This window comes from Drosophila tropicalis, unplaced genomic scaffold (genome assembly GCF_018151085.1).
Source record: "Drosophila tropicalis isolate 14030-0801.00 unplaced genomic scaffold, ASM1815108v1 contig_845, whole genome shotgun sequence".
NCBI classification, from domain to species: domain Eukaryota; kingdom Metazoa; phylum Arthropoda; class Insecta; order Diptera; family Drosophilidae; genus Drosophila; species Drosophila tropicalis.
The window spans coordinates 6611665-6629627 of record NW_027173338.1 but is presented as its reverse complement, the minus strand read 5'-3'; the positions used below and the strand labels follow the sequence as shown (position 1 = coordinate 6629627).

General features: G+C 35.4%; 5 protein-coding genes, 1 long non-coding RNA gene and 1 pseudogene across 6 annotated transcripts in view; 3 read left to right on the top strand and 4 right to left on the bottom strand.

The window, feature by feature from the left end:
• Window positions 1-4177, bottom strand: part of stai (stathmin) — an 82952-nt gene extending 78775 nt beyond the window's left edge. Inside the window, exons 1-2 of the mRNA XM_068294939.1 lie at window positions 4026-4177; window positions 2026-2141 (exon numbers count right to left, since the gene is read on the bottom strand). Of these exons, the coding sequence (XP_068151040.1) occupies window positions 2026-2056 (31 nt within the window). The 5' untranslated portion in view covers window positions 2057-2141; window positions 4026-4177. The remainder of the gene's footprint in view (window positions 1-2025; window positions 2142-4025) is intronic.
• LOC137580459 (uncharacterized) lies at window positions 3588-3796 on the top strand. The gene is made up of 2 exons (XR_011033013.1): window positions 3588-3650; window positions 3716-3796. It is a non-coding gene; the product is annotated as an uncharacterized lncRNA (long non-coding RNA).
• Window positions 4178-6778: 2601 nt separating the features above from the next.
• LOC137580480 (guanine nucleotide-exchange factor SEC12) lies at window positions 6779-8976 on the top strand. The gene is made up of 4 exons (XM_068294540.1): window positions 6779-7179; window positions 7251-8198; window positions 8265-8427; window positions 8490-8976. The coding sequence occupies exons 1-4, from the start codon at window positions 7039-7041 to the stop codon at window positions 8573-8575; spliced, it is 1338 nt and encodes a 445-aa protein (XP_068150641.1). The 5' UTR covers window positions 6779-7038; the 3' UTR covers window positions 8576-8976.
• A 620-nt stretch (window positions 8977-9596) lies between these two features.
• On the bottom strand, window positions 9597-15207 carry LOC137580757 (retinol dehydrogenase 12 pseudogene; annotated as a pseudogene).
• On the bottom strand, window positions 11405-12594 carry LOC137580923 (retinol dehydrogenase 12-like). Its single transcript, XM_068295072.1, has 4 exons — window positions 12545-12594; window positions 12227-12478; window positions 11761-12162; window positions 11405-11691 (listed from the first exon to the last, which is right to left on the bottom strand). Exons 1-4 carry the CDS (start codon window positions 12556-12558, stop codon window positions 11481-11483), a joined length of 879 nt encoding a protein of 292 aa, XP_068151173.1. The 5' UTR covers window positions 12559-12594; the 3' UTR covers window positions 11405-11480.
• On the top strand, window positions 13133-14124 carry gdl (gonadal protein gdl). The gene is made up of 3 exons (XM_068295268.1): window positions 13133-13487; window positions 13550-13844; window positions 13915-14124. The coding sequence occupies exons 1-3, from the start codon at window positions 13348-13350 to the stop codon at window positions 14056-14058; spliced, it is 579 nt and encodes a 192-aa protein (XP_068151369.1). The 5' UTR covers window positions 13133-13347; the 3' UTR covers window positions 14059-14124.
• A 1262-nt stretch (window positions 15208-16469) lies between the features above and the next one.
• On the bottom strand, window positions 16470-17795 carry LOC137580824 (retinol dehydrogenase 12-like). Its single transcript, XM_068294952.1, has 4 exons — window positions 17647-17795; window positions 17327-17578; window positions 16869-17270; window positions 16470-16803 (listed from the first exon to the last, which is right to left on the bottom strand). The coding sequence occupies exons 1-4, from the start codon at window positions 17667-17669 to the stop codon at window positions 16584-16586; spliced, it is 897 nt and encodes a 298-aa protein (XP_068151053.1). The 5' UTR covers window positions 17670-17795; the 3' UTR covers window positions 16470-16583.
• Window positions 17796-17963: the final 168 nt, after the last annotated feature.

Below are 17963 nucleotides of genomic sequence, written 5' to 3'. Positions count from 1 at the left end.
TCAGAAAGTGCAATAACCCTCCGCAAAACAATTTCGCCAAGTCATGTTGAAGGCAAAAAGCAAAGCAACAAACATGTGGGAGATGACAAGAGAAGGCGGAAGTTTTCGGGGCGGCAATTGTGCAGAGCAGACCCAAAAAGAGGCGTAAATCACATAGCCCAATAACAGTGGAGCATAAAGTCTTTAGTGTAATAGGCAGTTGCTTGTTGGTTGGCAATTGCAATTATTGTAAAAACGACTGTCTCAAATATATCCATCTCACTTTAAAGTGATTACGAGTAAATGTTTTTCGTTGTTACAAAAGTTGTCTTTCAGTGTCATACTCTATATTCCATGTCCTGGTTGAAGAATCACATTTGGAAATCAAAAAGTTCATCAACACATCTTAAGTTGTTGTATTCTCTTTGTATTGGAAAAAGAAAGTTTAATTAATCAAATAAGATATAGATAAACCTACCTATATACTTCTATTATTCAATTTGGCATATGCATATCTATCTGTTTTCTCAATTTGAAAAAGATGTCTACCTGGATACTCTGTGTCTTTTTCAATGTTAAATATAAATCTTCTCTTCTTCTCCCAAACAACCACGGCTCCAGTAATCCTTACCGGCTTCGTGGGTTGTCCGATTACAGGAACCGATTTTGTATGAAAGTTATTCTCTTGGTAAAGTGTAGAGCTCCCACCGTATAAGGAAATCCAGGAAAATGATAAAATAATGTCATCGCAATTATAGATTTCCAATCAAAGATTTTATCATTTTGGATATTCATGTATTTCCTACCCTACAAAACCTCAATTTCAAGAAAGGAAATACATGAAAATGCCAAAAGAAAATATTTCTTTGGACCTAATACCTAAAATATAAACCGCTTTGAATTTTGGCAATGAAAATAGAATAATGTACTAGTTTCAATTATAATCTTACAAAAGTCCTCCAAAACCAAATATTATTTGGACGAAACATGGCGAAGCAGAATGGAAGTATGCATCACGTTAATACCTTTTTTGAAGCCAATATTTATGCCAGGATATCTTCAAGTATTGATAGGACCCAAGTGATTTCGATTTAAATCTTGCCACATGCGTGTATAAGAAATATTCAAACTCAAGTGGAAAACTTGCCTCATTGTTGTCAGCGGCGTTGTTGACATGTTTAATGCGTTTGCATGTACAAACATACAAGTATATGTACCTTACCTCCACACACACCTTGCCGCTAAGCCATCTCCTGCTGCCACAGGCATCAACAATATACTTTTTTTATTTTGCACACAAAATGCGCAACTTTTGCATAAAATGCATTTTCTATGCAAAACTCTTTCTATTCGACAAAAGCTTCCTCCATTGCATGCAATTTTCCCAATACAAAAATTGTCCACGCAGGCAACGATGTTGTATAGATAGATATATATAGACATATATACTTACTCCACTTGTATTTGGTTGTAGGTTGTGCACATTCACAGCGTTTTGGAGTATAAAACGTATTTAGGAGCGCATAATCTATGCCAACAGATACTTTTACCCTCCTCCTACTACTACCATCAACCAAGCAACGCAACCAACAAAAGTCCCAGCAGATTTGTTTATTTCTTTTACTTCTTCTTTTTTTTCCTTTTTTTCTGGTTTTTTTGTTGTTGTTGTTGTATTTTGCCTCTTCGCATTTTTATGATTGTGCCACGCTCTCTATGCAAATGCAGAGCGAGGAAAACTCCAAACAAATGCAACGAGGCGTGGCCGCTTTTGTTTTCTTACAACAAAATATCAGAAACAAAAAACACAAAAACTAGACGGTCGTTACAACAAAATAATGAAGAGAGTGCCACAAACGAAGTTAACTTTGGGGGCGTTTTAAATATACATACATACATATGTATCTATGTATGTATGTACCTTTTCTATACTATAAATAACAAATAAAGAAAAATTCTTTTCCCATGGAAGTTACTGAAAACGATTTAATTTTTGTTTTCTTTTATAGAAAATTGAAAGCAAATTACAAAAAAAATATATAAACTTACCTTCTTCAGTTTCAATAGTATTGTTCACCATTTTGTTTTTGCTGTTGTGGAGTTTTCTTCTTGATGGAATGTAAATAAAAAGCACAGTGAAATATCACCAACACGAATTTAAAATACTAGAAAAAAAAAAAAAAGTAAACAGAACGAAATAAATAAGGATTTCAATTTAATAAAATTATAAAAAATTGAGCGAGCTTCCCTAACAAATGTTCTTTATTAACTGTTTCTTCAAAGGATAAAGAAAGAAAGGATTTTTGTACTGATATTAAAATAAATTAACTTAGAAAGCGATCATCTAGAATCCAGATACAAAAATCATCAAATCAAAGTAGGAAAATACATCTACCCAACTAAAAAGAATAAAGGATAAAGTCCTTATTCATTGTCAAGAAGCTTAAACAAACTGTATGATTGATAACTGTTTTGATATTCATAAAAGCTTTCATGATCTCAATAAACTTAGATCCAACGTAGATAAGATAACACAGTATCTTGCCATTGAGATAATGCAGTTCAGATTAGGAGTGATTCATAAATGTTGATGGACAAAACTGATTCGCCTACACTTCAAAAAGATTGTCTCTATAAAACTGGCTAATTAACTGAATAGATCAATTGTCTTTGCCGATCATACAAGTCAATTAAAGTCAATTGATAAACAAAATCAAGTAAATGCAAATATAAAAATCAAAAATAAAAGAAAAGCCCGTATTCCCATTTAACTTAATTTATGACTCTTTAGGAACAGCACCAGTAAAGGGTAAAAACCACACACACACACACACACACGCAAACACCCATCCAACTGTTTTTACAGATTTATGCAACTTGCATTGATTTGTTTATGGGCTATTGAAATTTATGGCAAAACACTAAGGTATACCGCAAAGGGATACCCATATGTGGGGGATGGATATGGATAACAAGGCGCCATAACTATACAACAACAACAAAAAGAACAACAACAGGCGAGAAATGCAATTCACCGTTTTAAGTTTTTCCCCTTCTTTTGGTTAACGTTTTCCTTCCAGCTTACAACCAAGCAAAATTGGAACGGGAAACACTAACAAAAGTTACCCAAACACAAAAGTCTGAAACAATAAAACGATAAGGGAATAAGTTTAATAACGTTATACAGCCGAATATGGAATACCCTTTGTTTCGTTACCTCTACATTTTTTTATAGTGATTGTAAATTACGGCCAATCTTCTTACTAGCTATAGCTACTAGGCCTTAAGACTACATACTCATAATTTTATGTCATGATCCTTCTCTCTATAAATTGGAACTTTAAAATAACTCTAACTCATAATATTGTCTGCTCGAATAAGAATAAAATTTTCCCTAAATTTTGCTCTATGCTCAAGAATTTGAACCATGATGGAACAGATAAAGTGTCACATAAATTCTGCTTGTTATACAGATTTTAGCAATTTTTTCAATTTTTTGCGATCACAAGTATGTATTTGGTATGATTTTAAAATGAACTTATTTGTCGACAATAAGACAGGGAAACAATTTGAAATCGATATGTTGTGAACAATTTGCAAGTGTTGATTGATCTAATTAATGTTAATATGGAAAAAACCGCAGCTGGTTGGATACTTTCACAAATAGTCCACAAGTGTGTGTTAAGGGAATTGGAAAACTTGAATAGCCTATTTAGTCATTCCCCTTTGTTCTTCACAGTTTTGTGCAAACAAAGCGCAATGCCAATAAGAAGAGTGTCAAGCGATCAGAACAACAACAACAACAACGACGACATCGAAAGCGAAACAGGCTGAGTTACCAAGGCAACGGAAAATTGCACAAAAACTAACAAGAGCAAGCGTGTGAGAGAGACAGGATGTCCCGGCAGCAGCAGCAGCAACAACAACCAAGCGTTGGCGTGAAGAGTTGAACTTCTTCTTGCAATTGCGCAGTAAGTAAAAGGTACATACATATAAAACAAAAAGGGATCTTAGACGGCATTTAAACCGGTTTGCCATTTGTCACTTACCAGCAAAAAATTAGTACACAAAACTAAAACACTATCAAAATTTTAATTTTTTAAACTTATTTCCACTCACAATTATTACAATTATTTGCAAAGAACACTTTATTACTTTTTTTCTCAACTCAAACTCGCGTGCGATCACTTCAACGTAGACGAACAGACTGCAATGATTACTGGATGGCATTATACATACAGGCACTGTGCAGAGGAGTCAGCTGCTACTGCGGACTTTTGTTGTTACTTTTACACCCTGCATCAGATCTGTGGTAGAGTACATTGTTGATCGAAAGAAACTTTGTTAAAGTCCCCTCTAAAATTATATGCCTATTCGACCTTTTTTCTGATTGTCGTGGTAATTAATGATCGTCAACATAAATGCCATGTTAATATCAATTGTCATTATATTTGTGGTTTAAGCAGGGTGTTCGTGAGTCGTTTACTCCTTTAAATACTTTGTCTTTTCGAAGGGAAGCTGCGCTAGAGGCTTTGAGCGTTTGAACTTTTTGACGGTTAAAATTCAAATGACAATTTAAAAAGAAATGACTGTTAGACGAAACCGGTTGATGGTTGATGTTGCCCGTGGGTGAGCACGGGATGAGGCGTAATGCAAGTGTATGGGAGAAGTATCTATGTGTATATATTTCTTTCTTTTATTTTTTTGGGTCTACCTTAATTGTTTACTTTGCTTTTTTTTGCTTTACATTTTGCGGGCATGAAATCATCGTTGGTGATTTATTTATAGACATCCATGGTCAGGAAATGTTATTAGTCGAGCAACAAAATATTGAGCTGAATAAGAGAAGCTTCTTCTTCTGCTTATCAAGTGTGCAAACCGCGAAGTGTACATATGGAAAACAATTCTTTTTTTTTATTGAAAAGGTCATATAAATAAATCAAAAGAAAGCAATATATTGCAGTCACAATAGTCTCTAGTAAAAGTATATCTTCTTAAAAGCTATTGAAGTGATCTTTTAGTTGACCCAATAAACTAATATTTTCTAAAGATGTAGATTTATAAAACTAGTACCCATTAATACTATGAGTCATTTACTGATGAGCACCAACAGATCTCTCATGCGTGACATTTTGTTAAAAATAAACACAAAAATATAATTTCTTCATAAAACACAAAATTGTAAAATGTAAAAAATAATATACCATATAATCGGTGCTCTAATGTTAATGATCTATGTACAAAGAGTCATACGTGTTGAAAATTTTCCATTTACTTAATCATCCAGAGATACAATTTTGCATAGACTTTTTCAACAGACTGTGTCCAGATGTTATGCAGGGGAGACAGGCAGATAGCATTGACAGTTATTTCTAAGCGGCAAGTGACAAGTGCATTGAACTCTCTCACTCACTCGCTCTCTTTACCATATAATAAGCTTAACTACTGATGATGACACCCACACACTTAAGCCACCAACATTATCTCACCTACATCTATCCATTGCAATTACCGTAGTTCGTTTTATGCCTTTCTTTTCCATTAGGCTGCCTTACTTCCCCACCCCCTCACACACTCCGATTTTGATCTTGTTTTGTTTTTACTTTGTATGACAAATCAATTTTTGCAAGAGGGCGGGCGGGCGTTCGAAATAGATATAATAAAAGTGAAATTGTTTTAAAAAAAAAAATTTGCCGGTAAAACTTGTCTTACGCATATAAAAAAATATTAAAAGGAAAAATAGAAAAACGAGTTCAAGTGCGTAGACAGAAATTGCGCGACAGTTTTCTCCATAAAAAAAATGAAAAACATGCATTTCAATTTGAATAAAAGTAAATTAATCATAATTTATTAAGAAAAAAATCGTTACTTTAGACGAGTCGTCGACTTTGTAAATACTCTTTAACAGCCTTAACTCCTAAAAAACAAGAATGACTTGTATAATAATTGTTGGAATTCCACTCTCCAATTCGGAACTATGTTTCTTTGATATTAAAAGTTCTTGCCATATGTTAGGCAAATGTTCCATTGGATTTAAATGAAATTAGATCTAGCTTAATTCACCATATTTTGTAGTTCTCAATAAAAAAAAAACATTTCATCCTTACTTAGGAAAATAAAAGCTTTTGTATGAAAAAATGGCAATGTGGAGATCATATATTCTTCTATACTGGACTCCCAAAAAGGAAGAAAATATATGTGGTCTTTGTGTGCTTTTACCTTAAGTGATTAAATAAAACCAAGACTCTCGACTTAAACATAAACAAAGATGTCTCCTGACTCACAAAACAAAAAAAAAACCGTCACAACAAAGAAGCCACAGAGCCATAAATAACAATGCAATAATCAAAAAGGGGGGAGGGAGGAAATATTAAGAAATCGCACTTTTCCATATAAGGCAGAGACAACTTCAACTACTTTGATTTCTGGTTTATACAACTTCTGAAGGTCATCAACCAGAACAGCAGCCAGGACAATGAAACCGGAAACAAGAAAATGTGGGCGTCAAATGTTAATTTATTCGCAACAATTAGTTCAATGATCATTAAGACACATAGGAATTTAAAAAAAGTAACGTATTTAAAATGTATTACGTTTTTTATAACGTACGTATTGATTTCGATAAATTCGAAGGTTGAATTTAACAACACTGACACTGGATTACCATTGCCAGAAAATCCATATATTGTTTAGTGGCAACGCTGGTAAGAAGTAAATCGATTTTCGATAGGTTTTGCTCCGGCGATAAAAGAAAAAACCATCGATATATCACTAGAATCCAAATTAATCGATAGTCCCCATCGATTGTTTTCCAGCTCTGTTGTGTTTGTGTACGTGGATTTTTGATACAAACTTTCACGCTCTATAATTAATTAAATCGAATTGAAATAAATATTTAACAATGTGCAAAAGTAAATGAAGGCAGGAGCAAAGAGCTAGGAGAGGGAAAAACGCAAATCAACGTCCTCAATTAAAGCTAAATTAACCAAAGTTGACACTCAAAATTTTTATCTACACTGAACCGAAAATTGATTGTCAATTAATTATTGATAATAAGCAATAATGGCACCCACACGCAGGCCCAGCGATGGACTGCTGGCCCGTGTGAACTTTCCCCTTTATGCCGTCGACATGCTAACCAGTCGTCACATTCTGGTGGCCGGCGGCGGTGGTTCCAGCAAGACGGGCGTTGCAAATGGTTTTGTAAGTCATGCCTTGCTGAAATTTTGAACACAGGCGATGATGATTAATAATATACTCAATGTTGATTACAGGAAATCTACGAACTCTATCACAATGGCACACATTTCTGTGCCGAAGAAGTGTTACGCCATGAAACGGGTGACAATGTGGTCATGAATTTTGCTGTACGGAATGGTGGACGAAGGGGTTACCTTTGTGCCGGGCAAGAGGCACATTGTCAGATGTACTATGTTCAGCCCAGCATCGAAGCGGATGATGATGCTACTGGTGATAAGAAAAACAATCCCGTGGAGCGACCCCATGAAAATGGCAATGTAAGGCAACGGGCAGGAAGCGGCGGTTCGCATTCGGGTGTGGAGACTCTGGCCAATGGTCATGGCAAACCGCAACAGTTAACATCTGCCGCTGATATACTGAAACAATTTCGCAGTCTCAAGTTCCTCATACAGGCAGCCGATGTGGTACAAACAGATTTCCTGTCCACATCGGAGCCCTTGCAGCGCGTGGTGCGAATTAGCGGCAATGGCCGTTTAATGGCCACCGGTGGCACCGATGGACATTTACGCATTTGGTCATTCCCACAAATGTCACTGGGCGCCGATATTCCGGCTCATTCAAAGGAAATTGATGATTTGGATTTCAGTCCCGACAGCAAATATTTGGTTAGCATCTCTAAGGATAGCCAAGGCTTAATCTGGGACTTGTCAAGTGGCAAATTGTTTAAGAAATTAATTTGGTCAACGCCAGAGAATTCAAAATACTTATTTAAACGTTGTCGTTACGGAACTGTGGAAGCTCAAAAGGATAACTATAGACTCTTCACAATTGCCAATCCACTGGGTAAAGTGGGCAAACAGCGTGGCTATCTGCAGCAGTGGGATGCCAATGGTCAACTTAAATTGGCGGTGACCATCGATGAGAGTTTATCATCGCTGGCCGTGCGAGATGATGGACGATTTGTGGCTGTTGGTACAATGTTCTCCGGCAGTGTTTCCATGTACATTGCCTTTAGTCTGCAGGTAAGTTGAAATGCCTCTATGTATTTTCCTATGACGTTTCTTATTTGATTTGTTTATTTATTTTAGCGCGTCTTGCACATTCCTCATGCTCACTCAATGTTCGTGACGGGCCTGCAATTTCTTCCCATCACCAATGAAGAGGGACCGCCCATTTCCAGCGATACGGAGGCGGCCGTTCTTTCCATCTCAGTCGACAATAAAGTTTGCATACACAGTCTGCCTCAAAGGCGTAAGTTTCCTAATCTATTCCATCTTTGGCTCTTTTGGCTGACTATCTGTCCCTTCTTTTAGGTACTTTACCCGCCTGGATAGCCATTGTGTTTATGATCGCCATGATCTTTGCCGTGTTTGTTTTGTGCTCATATATCGGCATCTGATGATAGTCGTAACGAACCCGTTCATAAACATTTTGATAGGAAATTTAACAAGATAAATCAATTTGCATTATTAGTTTAGTTTGATTCTGCTAATTAAGTTAAGTGTTTAGTTTTTGTGCCGGTTGCCTTATCTCTTATTCTAACTTTGTTGTACAATATTGTTTCCAATTCTATTTTCGTTCTACATATATTATCTCTATCTGTCTACTATCTCTCTCTTTCTCTCACACTCTGTATTTATGACTATATTACTCAAGTTTAAATGTCTTGAATCTATTATTATTCTATTTGTACATGATTTCTAATGAAACAAAAAAAAACATCAACACAGGTGAATGAACTGATTGAAAACAGTTGTAGCTATTAAATTAAATTCATCTTATTGCATTTTTAAAAGACAATCGAATAGATATTTTAAAATGGGTGTTTTCATATTCTATGTGTGAGACAATATTAGGGGATAGGCAATTAAGCCTAATCCTCATCTCAGATTTGAACGTCTCGGAAGATACTTGAATAATCCTATAAGCAACCGAAATTACTCAAAATTTATGATCGCGATTTGTTTTGCATCACAATTTTACTTAAAAGTTAAAAAAAAAGATCTTAGTTTAAGATTTTATAGCTTTGTTTCATGTCATGTTTTTATCGACCCATAATTTCGTTTTTGTTTTAAAAATTTCCGCCCTTGTAACGCAAGTATCGATAACTTTTATAATTACCTCAGATGAAAAACCCAGAGAGCTGGTCACTTTAGCCCGACCAAAATGAATCGACATATTTTCTGTCCGTTATTTTTGCCTGCATCTAATTTGTAAGTTTTTAAATGTGACGTTACATTGTTTTCCATAAACTCCACATATGTTTAAATATTCAAATATGAAAGTTTTTAGTGGTTAACCACAAAGCGGTTCAAGAAGTTAATGTAAAAATTTACTTAGAGAATTCAAAAGCGAATGAAAAGTCTACAAATTTTGTAATAACGAATGCAGATATGTTTATTAGGATCAGTCAATTGGTTCTAGGCGAGACCTGTCCATTTCTCACTCTCGGCCCATAACCATTCAGCAGTTTTATCATCCTTGGCGGCCTTTGCCATTTCTTTTGGTCTGCAATCGCTGAAATAAAGACCAGAAAGTTTCTCTAAATCAGGATCCAATGCGGTATATAGCGTTGTCTGGGCACCTCCTTTGGGGGTCTTCAAAAAGGGTATTATTAGTGGTGACAATAATCTGACAGTAAAATAAAATTTCAGTCATATGTGCTATTTCGGTTTTCCATCATTACTTACTTGCCAGCAGTCCAATTCCTACCCAGCTCGGTTTTGACAGCGCCAGGATGCAAAGCATTTACCGTGACTCCTGTGCCGTCCAGACGTTTGGCCAACTCTCTGGTAAAGAGGACATTGGCCAATTTACTTTGGCTGTAGGCTCCGCCCTCAGAGTAGGATTTCTCGCTGTTCAAATCTTTGGTATTTATTTTGCCCACATAATGTACTGCACTGGACACATTCACAATACGACTGGGTGCTGAAGCCTTGAGGACATCTAGCAGTAAATTGGTTAGCAAAAAGTGACCCATATGATTCACACCAATTTGCATTTCAAAGCCTTCTTTGGTCAACTTGCGAGGTCCTCGCATGATGCCGGCATTATTGATTAGAATATGAAGTTTCGATTGTTCGGCCTTGAAACTTTAAAGGACATTCTGACATGACATTGCTGTGAGATGAATTTATATTCTACTTACTCTTTGGCAAATTGGCGTATGGAATCCAAGGAACTTAAATCCAATGATTTAGGGAAAATATTATTATTTTTGGTTTCATCGACGATTTCCTGGCGTGCCTCCTCACATTTCTTCATATCCCGACATGCCATATAAACGGTTGCACCTCGCCTGGCCAATTCCCTTACCGTCTCCTTTCCTATCCCTGTATTTGCTCCAGTCACAATAATAACTTTTCCAGTTTCATTGGATTGCTTTGTGTAGACGCCATCCCTTTAACAGATAATTGATTTAGTTTTTTATTTCAATTCATCATTTAATTTTCAATATATACTTTGAGAAATCTATTAGATCCATTACTCAGTTTAATTTTTAATTCTACCGTTCACGTTCAATTTCAATTGTTAACTGATTCATAATTAGGATTGGACGCAACTGTTATACCCCACTGCAGTTTTTTAAACGCTAAATCAAACATTAATCAGAGACGTAGCTAGAGGGGAAACCGTAATAAAGATACTAATATACTAACCCTTTTGGCCACTGCCAACTTCGCTTAATTGAATTTAAAAAAATTGCTTGGCCATGATGACTCTCAAAATATGTTTGCCAGAAAGTTCGCCATGAAAAAATTTTCGGCAAACATATCGGATGTCCAAGACGAAAAATAAATCAAGATGACAGTATTGAAGTTTTCTGATCTAAACTGATAAACTGATTTCTAAAAACATAAATGTAGAAAATAAATTTAAAAATTTAAGTTCTTAACTGCTATTAATGTTGACAGTTATCGATAGAAAATTCGACTATGCCACTTCTCAACTGTGGCCACACTTTATTTTAAAGCTGGTAACACTACACAAATGAATCGACATTTTTGCTAACTGTTTAATTTGCTCTCAGGTTTAAATGTTTGTTGTATCACGCTGTCAAAACCTAGGATTATATTTTATGATAAGATATTATTTTTAGTTAAGAAGAAATCATTTAGATGATTTAAATTCACGAAAAGAAGTTACCATTAGCGATATTTTATTGAAACAGTTTTAAATTTTGTTTTTCATTTTAAGCTACAGCAAATAAAAAGTCATTAAGTTTTTTTTCTTTTATAATAAACAACATTAGTAAATATATTATGAGTAAAATAATTAATAAATGTATTAAACTAATTTGTAACCTAGGCGAGACCTGTCCACTTTTCACTTTCCTCCCATAGCCATTTGCCAGTTTTGTCATCTTTGGCCGCCTTTGAAACATTTATTGGCTTACAGTCGCCAAAATAAAGGCCCGAAACCAATTCCAACTGGGGATCTAGAGCTACATATAGCGTTGTTTGAGCTCCGCCCTCTGGAGACTTCATAAAGGGTGATAATATTGGCCATAAGATTCTGTCGTTAAATTAGAAACTAAATTTATTAGAAAAATCGTACTCATTTCCGTTTTTTTTAATCACTTACCTTCCAGCACTCCAATTTCTTCCCAGTTCCGTATTCACAGCTCCAGGATGCAAGGCATTTACGGTAACACGAGTGCCCTCCAAGCGCTTGGCCAATTCGCGTGTGAATAGAATATTGGCCAATTTACTTTGGCTATAGGCTCCGCCTTCGGAATAGGATTTCTCGCTATTCAAATCTGTTGTTTTAATTTTACCAATACAATGTACACCACTGGACACCACCACAATGCGACTGGAATGGGCGGCCTTAAGGTTATCTAGTAGCAAATTGGTCAACAAGAAATGACCCATATGATTGACGCCGATTTGCATTTCAAAACCGTCTTTAGTTAAACGACGAGGACCTCGCATAACACCGGCATTATTTATCAGAATGTGAAGCTGATCTTGTTCGGTTTTGAAACTGATTAGAAGAATTTCTACTATTATTGAACTACTCATTATTTGAGGTCTTTCCAAGTACTTACTCTTCGACAAATTTACGAATAGAATCCAGTGAACTTAAATCCAAATGTTTAGAGAAAACATTTTGATTTTTAGTTTCTTCAACGATTCCCCGCCTGGCTTTCTCGGACTTTTCCATATCCCGACATGCCATATAAACGGTGGCACCTCGTCGGGCCAATTCCCTTACAGTCTCCTTGCCTATTCCAGTATTTGCTCCAGTTACAATCACAACTTTTCCACTTTCATTGGTTTTTTCGGAAAATTTTCCATCTCTATAAAAAGTTATTCGTTGAATTTAGCTATTTATTGCAATAGGAATTCTAAATGAAAAACTTCACCTCAGCCAACCCATTTCAATAACCGTCTACTTAAAGTTTTTTACTTCAACTGAATCATATCTCGGCGACGTGCCTAACATGTAGACTAATTAATTGTTTGAATGTATAAACAAACAACTGTCATAGGCGTAGTGCGTATGGTTTCCACTTTAATAGCTCCATTTTAGAATGTGTGGACAAAAGAAAAGGTTTTGGTTTATATATTATATATTAAAGCTTTAGTTCAGAGCTTTATTATTGAAATATTCCCCCACACAATTTACCTCTACCTACGCCTATGGTATTGTTTAGGTATCTGTATAATTGTGCTTGCTCATGATGATAATATTTTCACATGCTAAATAAATGCAATATCTATGTTTATTCGAAATTCGGAATTGTGAAAGCCAATTAAAAAAACAAATTAAAGAAATTTCCTATTATATTTAACAATCTTGGATGTTGTTATGTGAAAAAAATTACAGATTAATGCCACAAAAACAAAATTAAAATTCCCTCCTTCTACAGCAGTTAAAGTATCGATAGGTTACGGGTAAAGTAAACGATAATTCTCTCTGATAAGCAAATGCTTGGCCACTCTAGACAGCTGATTGGTAGTATTTGTTGTTATAAACATTTTGTGAAGTTTTTTAAATTATGAAATTAAATGACTGCAAATATAATGCCATTGATTCCGATTTCTAGAAATTTTGGTGTACTAACTCATAATCTATAGCGATAATATTTTGAAATACTTGATATTAGCCGCTTAGTTGAATGTGTTTTTTTAGTCCCTAAAAATTATAAACAATTAATGAGAAATAATGGATGAGCAAGTTGCAGAGTCATCAACAGCTTCTGCTATAGAATCGACAGCAGATAGTGAATCCACGCCACAATGTTTGCAACGTAAAATCTACTTCCTGGTGGACAACCTAAGGTCCTATCACGCCGAACTTCCTGTGTAAGTAGTTCTATACATTTCCCAAGGCAAATTAATAAAATCTGAACATTTTTTTTATTTAGAACGTTGCAGACACGTATATCTTATGAATTGCTAACTGAATTGGCCCATTGCGTCTTGAACGAAGGCATTTTCGAGATTGTCAAGGCTCTGTTGGAGCTGCAACATGCCACAGAGAAGCATTTGCTACAAATGCGATTACAAGTTGAGAACGAATACGAAATTGAGGTCACCGAATGGTGTTCCAAAATTAAGGATCCTAAAGAACTATCCCACATTTTAGATTTGCTGAAAGCCAAGCATTTAAATAAACTGAAGGATGCAGATAAGAAAATTATTGAAGTTTTAGATCAAAAGGTAAATTTACAATTTAAAAAATCTCTTGATATTTCTATGTATACATATTTTGTCCTTATCTTCTGGACAGGTAAATGACCAGCAATCCACTCTACATATGGCTGGTGTTCCTGGTTTTTATGCCACACAAAATGCCAAAGAAATCAAGATTCAAATGTTTTTGCTGGACTTTATCTTGCGTTTAAGTCGCTTGAAATACAAACCAAATAAATAGAAATTCCAATATTATATTGAAAGAACAAAGACTGCAAATAAATAATATTTTGAACTTATCACTAAAATAATAAATAGTTTGGTAAATATATCTTTAGCCAATATTAATATGACTCACAATATTGTCAAATTAAGTTACTCTATATTGATAACGTCTTTAAACATTGATAATATTTTGTTAACTTTAAGCAAAGACTTGCTCGTTTAATCTGTAGTTATATTTGTAGATAATCAAGCGATAGTTTCAAACTAAACAAATCTAAAATTCATCAGCTTATAATTACTATATCTCAATTGGCTTTATCCCGGGCAAGACCCGTCCATTTCTCACTTTCGGCCCATAACCATTCAGCAGTCTTATCATCTTTGGCTGCCTCTGACACATCCTTTGGCCTGCAATCGCTGAAGTAGAGGCCAGAAACATCATCTAAATCAGGATCCAAAGCTGCATAGAGTGTTGTCTGAGCTCCACTCTCGGGTGACTTCATAAACGGTGTCAATAATGGCCATAAAACTCTGACATTAAAGCAGATTATAAAATATATAAAGAATATTTTAGTTAATTTCATCACCTACCTTCCAGGACCCCAATATCTTCCCAGTTCCGTATTAACAAAACCCGGATGCACTGCATTTACAGTGACTCCTGTACCATCCAAGCGCTTGGCCAACTCTCTGGTGAAAAGGATATTAGCCAATTTACTTTGGTTATAGGCGTCGCCCTCAGAATAGGATTTCTCGCTATTTAAATCTTCACTGTTTATTTTGCCTAAATAGTGCGCAGAGCTGGACAAATTCAATATGCGACTCGGTGCAGAAGCCTTAAGGACATCCAGCAACAAGTGTGTTAGCAAAAAATGTCCCATATGATTGACACCAATTTGCATTTCAAAGCCATCTTTGGTCAGATTGCGAGGACAACGCATGACGCCAGCATTATTGATCAGAATATGAAGCTTTGTTTGTTCGGCCTTGAAACTGTAAAGGACGAAGGTCAATAACCATTCCTTTTTGTTGGTATTTCATGTACTAACTCTTTAGCAAATTGGCGTATGGAATCTAAAGAGCTGAGATCCAATAATCTAGTGAAAATATTATTATTTTTGGTTTCATCAACGATTTCTTGGCGTGCCTCTTTACACTTTTTCATATCCCGACAAGCCATAAAAACGGTTGCTCCCCGTCGAGCCAATTCCCTTACCGTCTCCTTACCTATCCCGGTATTTGCTCCAGTCACAATAACAATTTTACCTGCCTCATTGGTCTCTGAGGTAAATTTCCCATCTCTGAAAGAAAAGTTTGACATATTCAAGTAAGTTATCAATCTATATATGTATGAATTAAATCATATTATATACTGGGAGCAATTGAATATTTCCATTTTTATTTTATTATTCTATTAATTGTTGTGGTCACTTTAAAATTTCTATATAAACTGAGACACAACTTGTCATTGGCTTGAGCTTATGTACTAAACTAGGAAGTATCTACAATGTTGTGAACCTATTAATTAAAAACTAAAACAGGGCCTTAGGAAAAAGGGTTAAATATTACAATCTCCTGTGTCATTTGAGATTAGTTCTTTGGAGTCCAATCATAAATCATACTACTATCGATTAAATAATTATATTTAGACTTTTGAGGCACTTTCAAACAAAAGTCAAAGGCAGGTGGAACTCCTTGGCAAAATTGGTATTAAGCTAATCCCTTTTCTTGCCACGCTCATTGAAGGCAATGGCCTACTTAAGAAATTGCTATGTCATGACAAATGTCAACTATTCAAGGATAATTTTATAAATGAAAATGTATTGTATACCCATAATTTAATATCTTAAACACATGATGGTTCCCACGAAATCTATGGAACAATACAAATACCACTTTTAGTATAGTATCTCACAATTAGTTAATAACGGGAAACATAATTAAAAGCTGAATATTTAAACTGACTGACTACTTAGAAGAAGATTACATAGCAAGAAATGGGATATATTAAAACTGATTTTCGTTGTTGTTACTTAAGGAAATTTTCTAGTTTCTCATTCGTTGAACATTCAATATATGTATGTACGTTTCAGTTAAATGTTAAATATTAAAAACCAAGGCCTTATTTCGAATCAGGGACGCCAAATTACTCTAGAAATCAATGTGAGAACTTTGCGGGTAACAAAATTGCTGTTGAGCCAATGTTATTTATAGCATACTTTAGGGAACTATAAAATCAATATGAGCTCTATTTACATACAAATGTATATACTATGGTATATCTATTCAATCTCGATGAAAGCTAAAAATATACAGCTTGGTGAACTCTGACAACTATACCCAAAGCTAAAGCTAGGCTATAGAAGTCCCACAATTCAATGAAGTAGAAAAAACTGATTTGCTCCCTATTGTAAATCAAATACAAAATTGAATTTATATGAAACAGTTTAGTTTCTTTCATTTTACACACAACAAATATACATAAAATAAATAAAACAAATCCTAAATGCATTAGTTTATAGTAAATTAGTCGTTTTGGATCTAACTCTGGGCAAGGCCTGTCCATTTCTCACTCTCGGTCCATAACCATTCAGCAGTTTTATCATCTTTGGCGGCCTTTGCCATTTCTTTTGGCCTACAATCGCTGAAATAAAGACCAGAAATCTTTTCCAAATCAGGATCTAAAGCTGCATAGAGAGTAGTCTGTGCTCCACTTGCGGCAGTCTTCATTAAAGGCGATAAAAGTGGTAAAACAAAGTTCCTGAATAATTTTGAAAACAAAAATTTAGAAATCTCCATTAATTTGTCTATTGTTTTGTTACTCACTTGCCAGCACTCCAATTCCTACCCAGCTCGGTTTTGACAGCGCCAGGATGCAAGGCATTTACCGTTACTCCTGTACCCTCCAGACGTTTGGCCAACTCCCTGGTAAAGAGGACATTGGCCAATTTACTTTGGCTGTAGGCTCCGCCGTCAGAGTAGCATTTCTCGCTATTCAAATCTTTGGTATTTATTTTTCCCCAATAATGTACTACACTAGACACATTTACAATGCGACTGGGAGCAGAGGCTTTAAGGGTATCCAACAGCAAGTTGGTTAGCAAAAAGTGACCCATATGATTTACGCCAATTTGCATTTCAAAGCCTTCTTTGGTCAACTTGCGAGGTCCTCGCATGACGCCGGCATTATTGATTAGAATATGAAGCTTCGATTGTTCGGCCTTGAAACTGTAAAGGACATTCTGACATGACATTGCATTGTGGTGAACTGATGGTCAACTTACTCTTTGGCGAATTGGCGTATGGAATCCAAAGAACTCAAATCCAATGACTTAGTGAAAATATTATTATTTTTGGTTTCATCGACGATTTCCTGGCGTGCCTCCTCACATTTCTTCATATCCCGACATGCCATACAAACGGTTGCTCCTCTTCGAGCTAATTCCCTCACTGTCTCCTTTCCTATCCCGGTATTTGCTCCAGTCACAATCACAACTTTACCAGTTTCATTGGTCTCTTTGGTAAACTTTCCTTCTCTATAAATGTTCAATATATTTTTCATTAGTTAATGTTTTAAATATGAATTCGCATTTTGATTATTTACTTGGTGAAATCGAATAGTTCCATTTTTAGTTAGTTTGCTGTGCTCACTCTCAGGTTTCTATATTAACTGAGTCAAATTTCACTGTTGGCTTCAGCCTTTACACAAAACTACGACGTAATTTGAATGTTTTGGCCATATCAATTGAGTACCAGACATGGACGTAGGTCAGAGGGCTTAAAATAGTTGAAGCCTGAGGTGACGGCATACAATTGAATGTTGAATCCCCGTTTCTACGTCCATAGACCTAACTTGTCCATTAAACAAAATTGCTTGGTCATGCTGATATGAACTATTCTACTGTTTCTATTGTGGGAAAT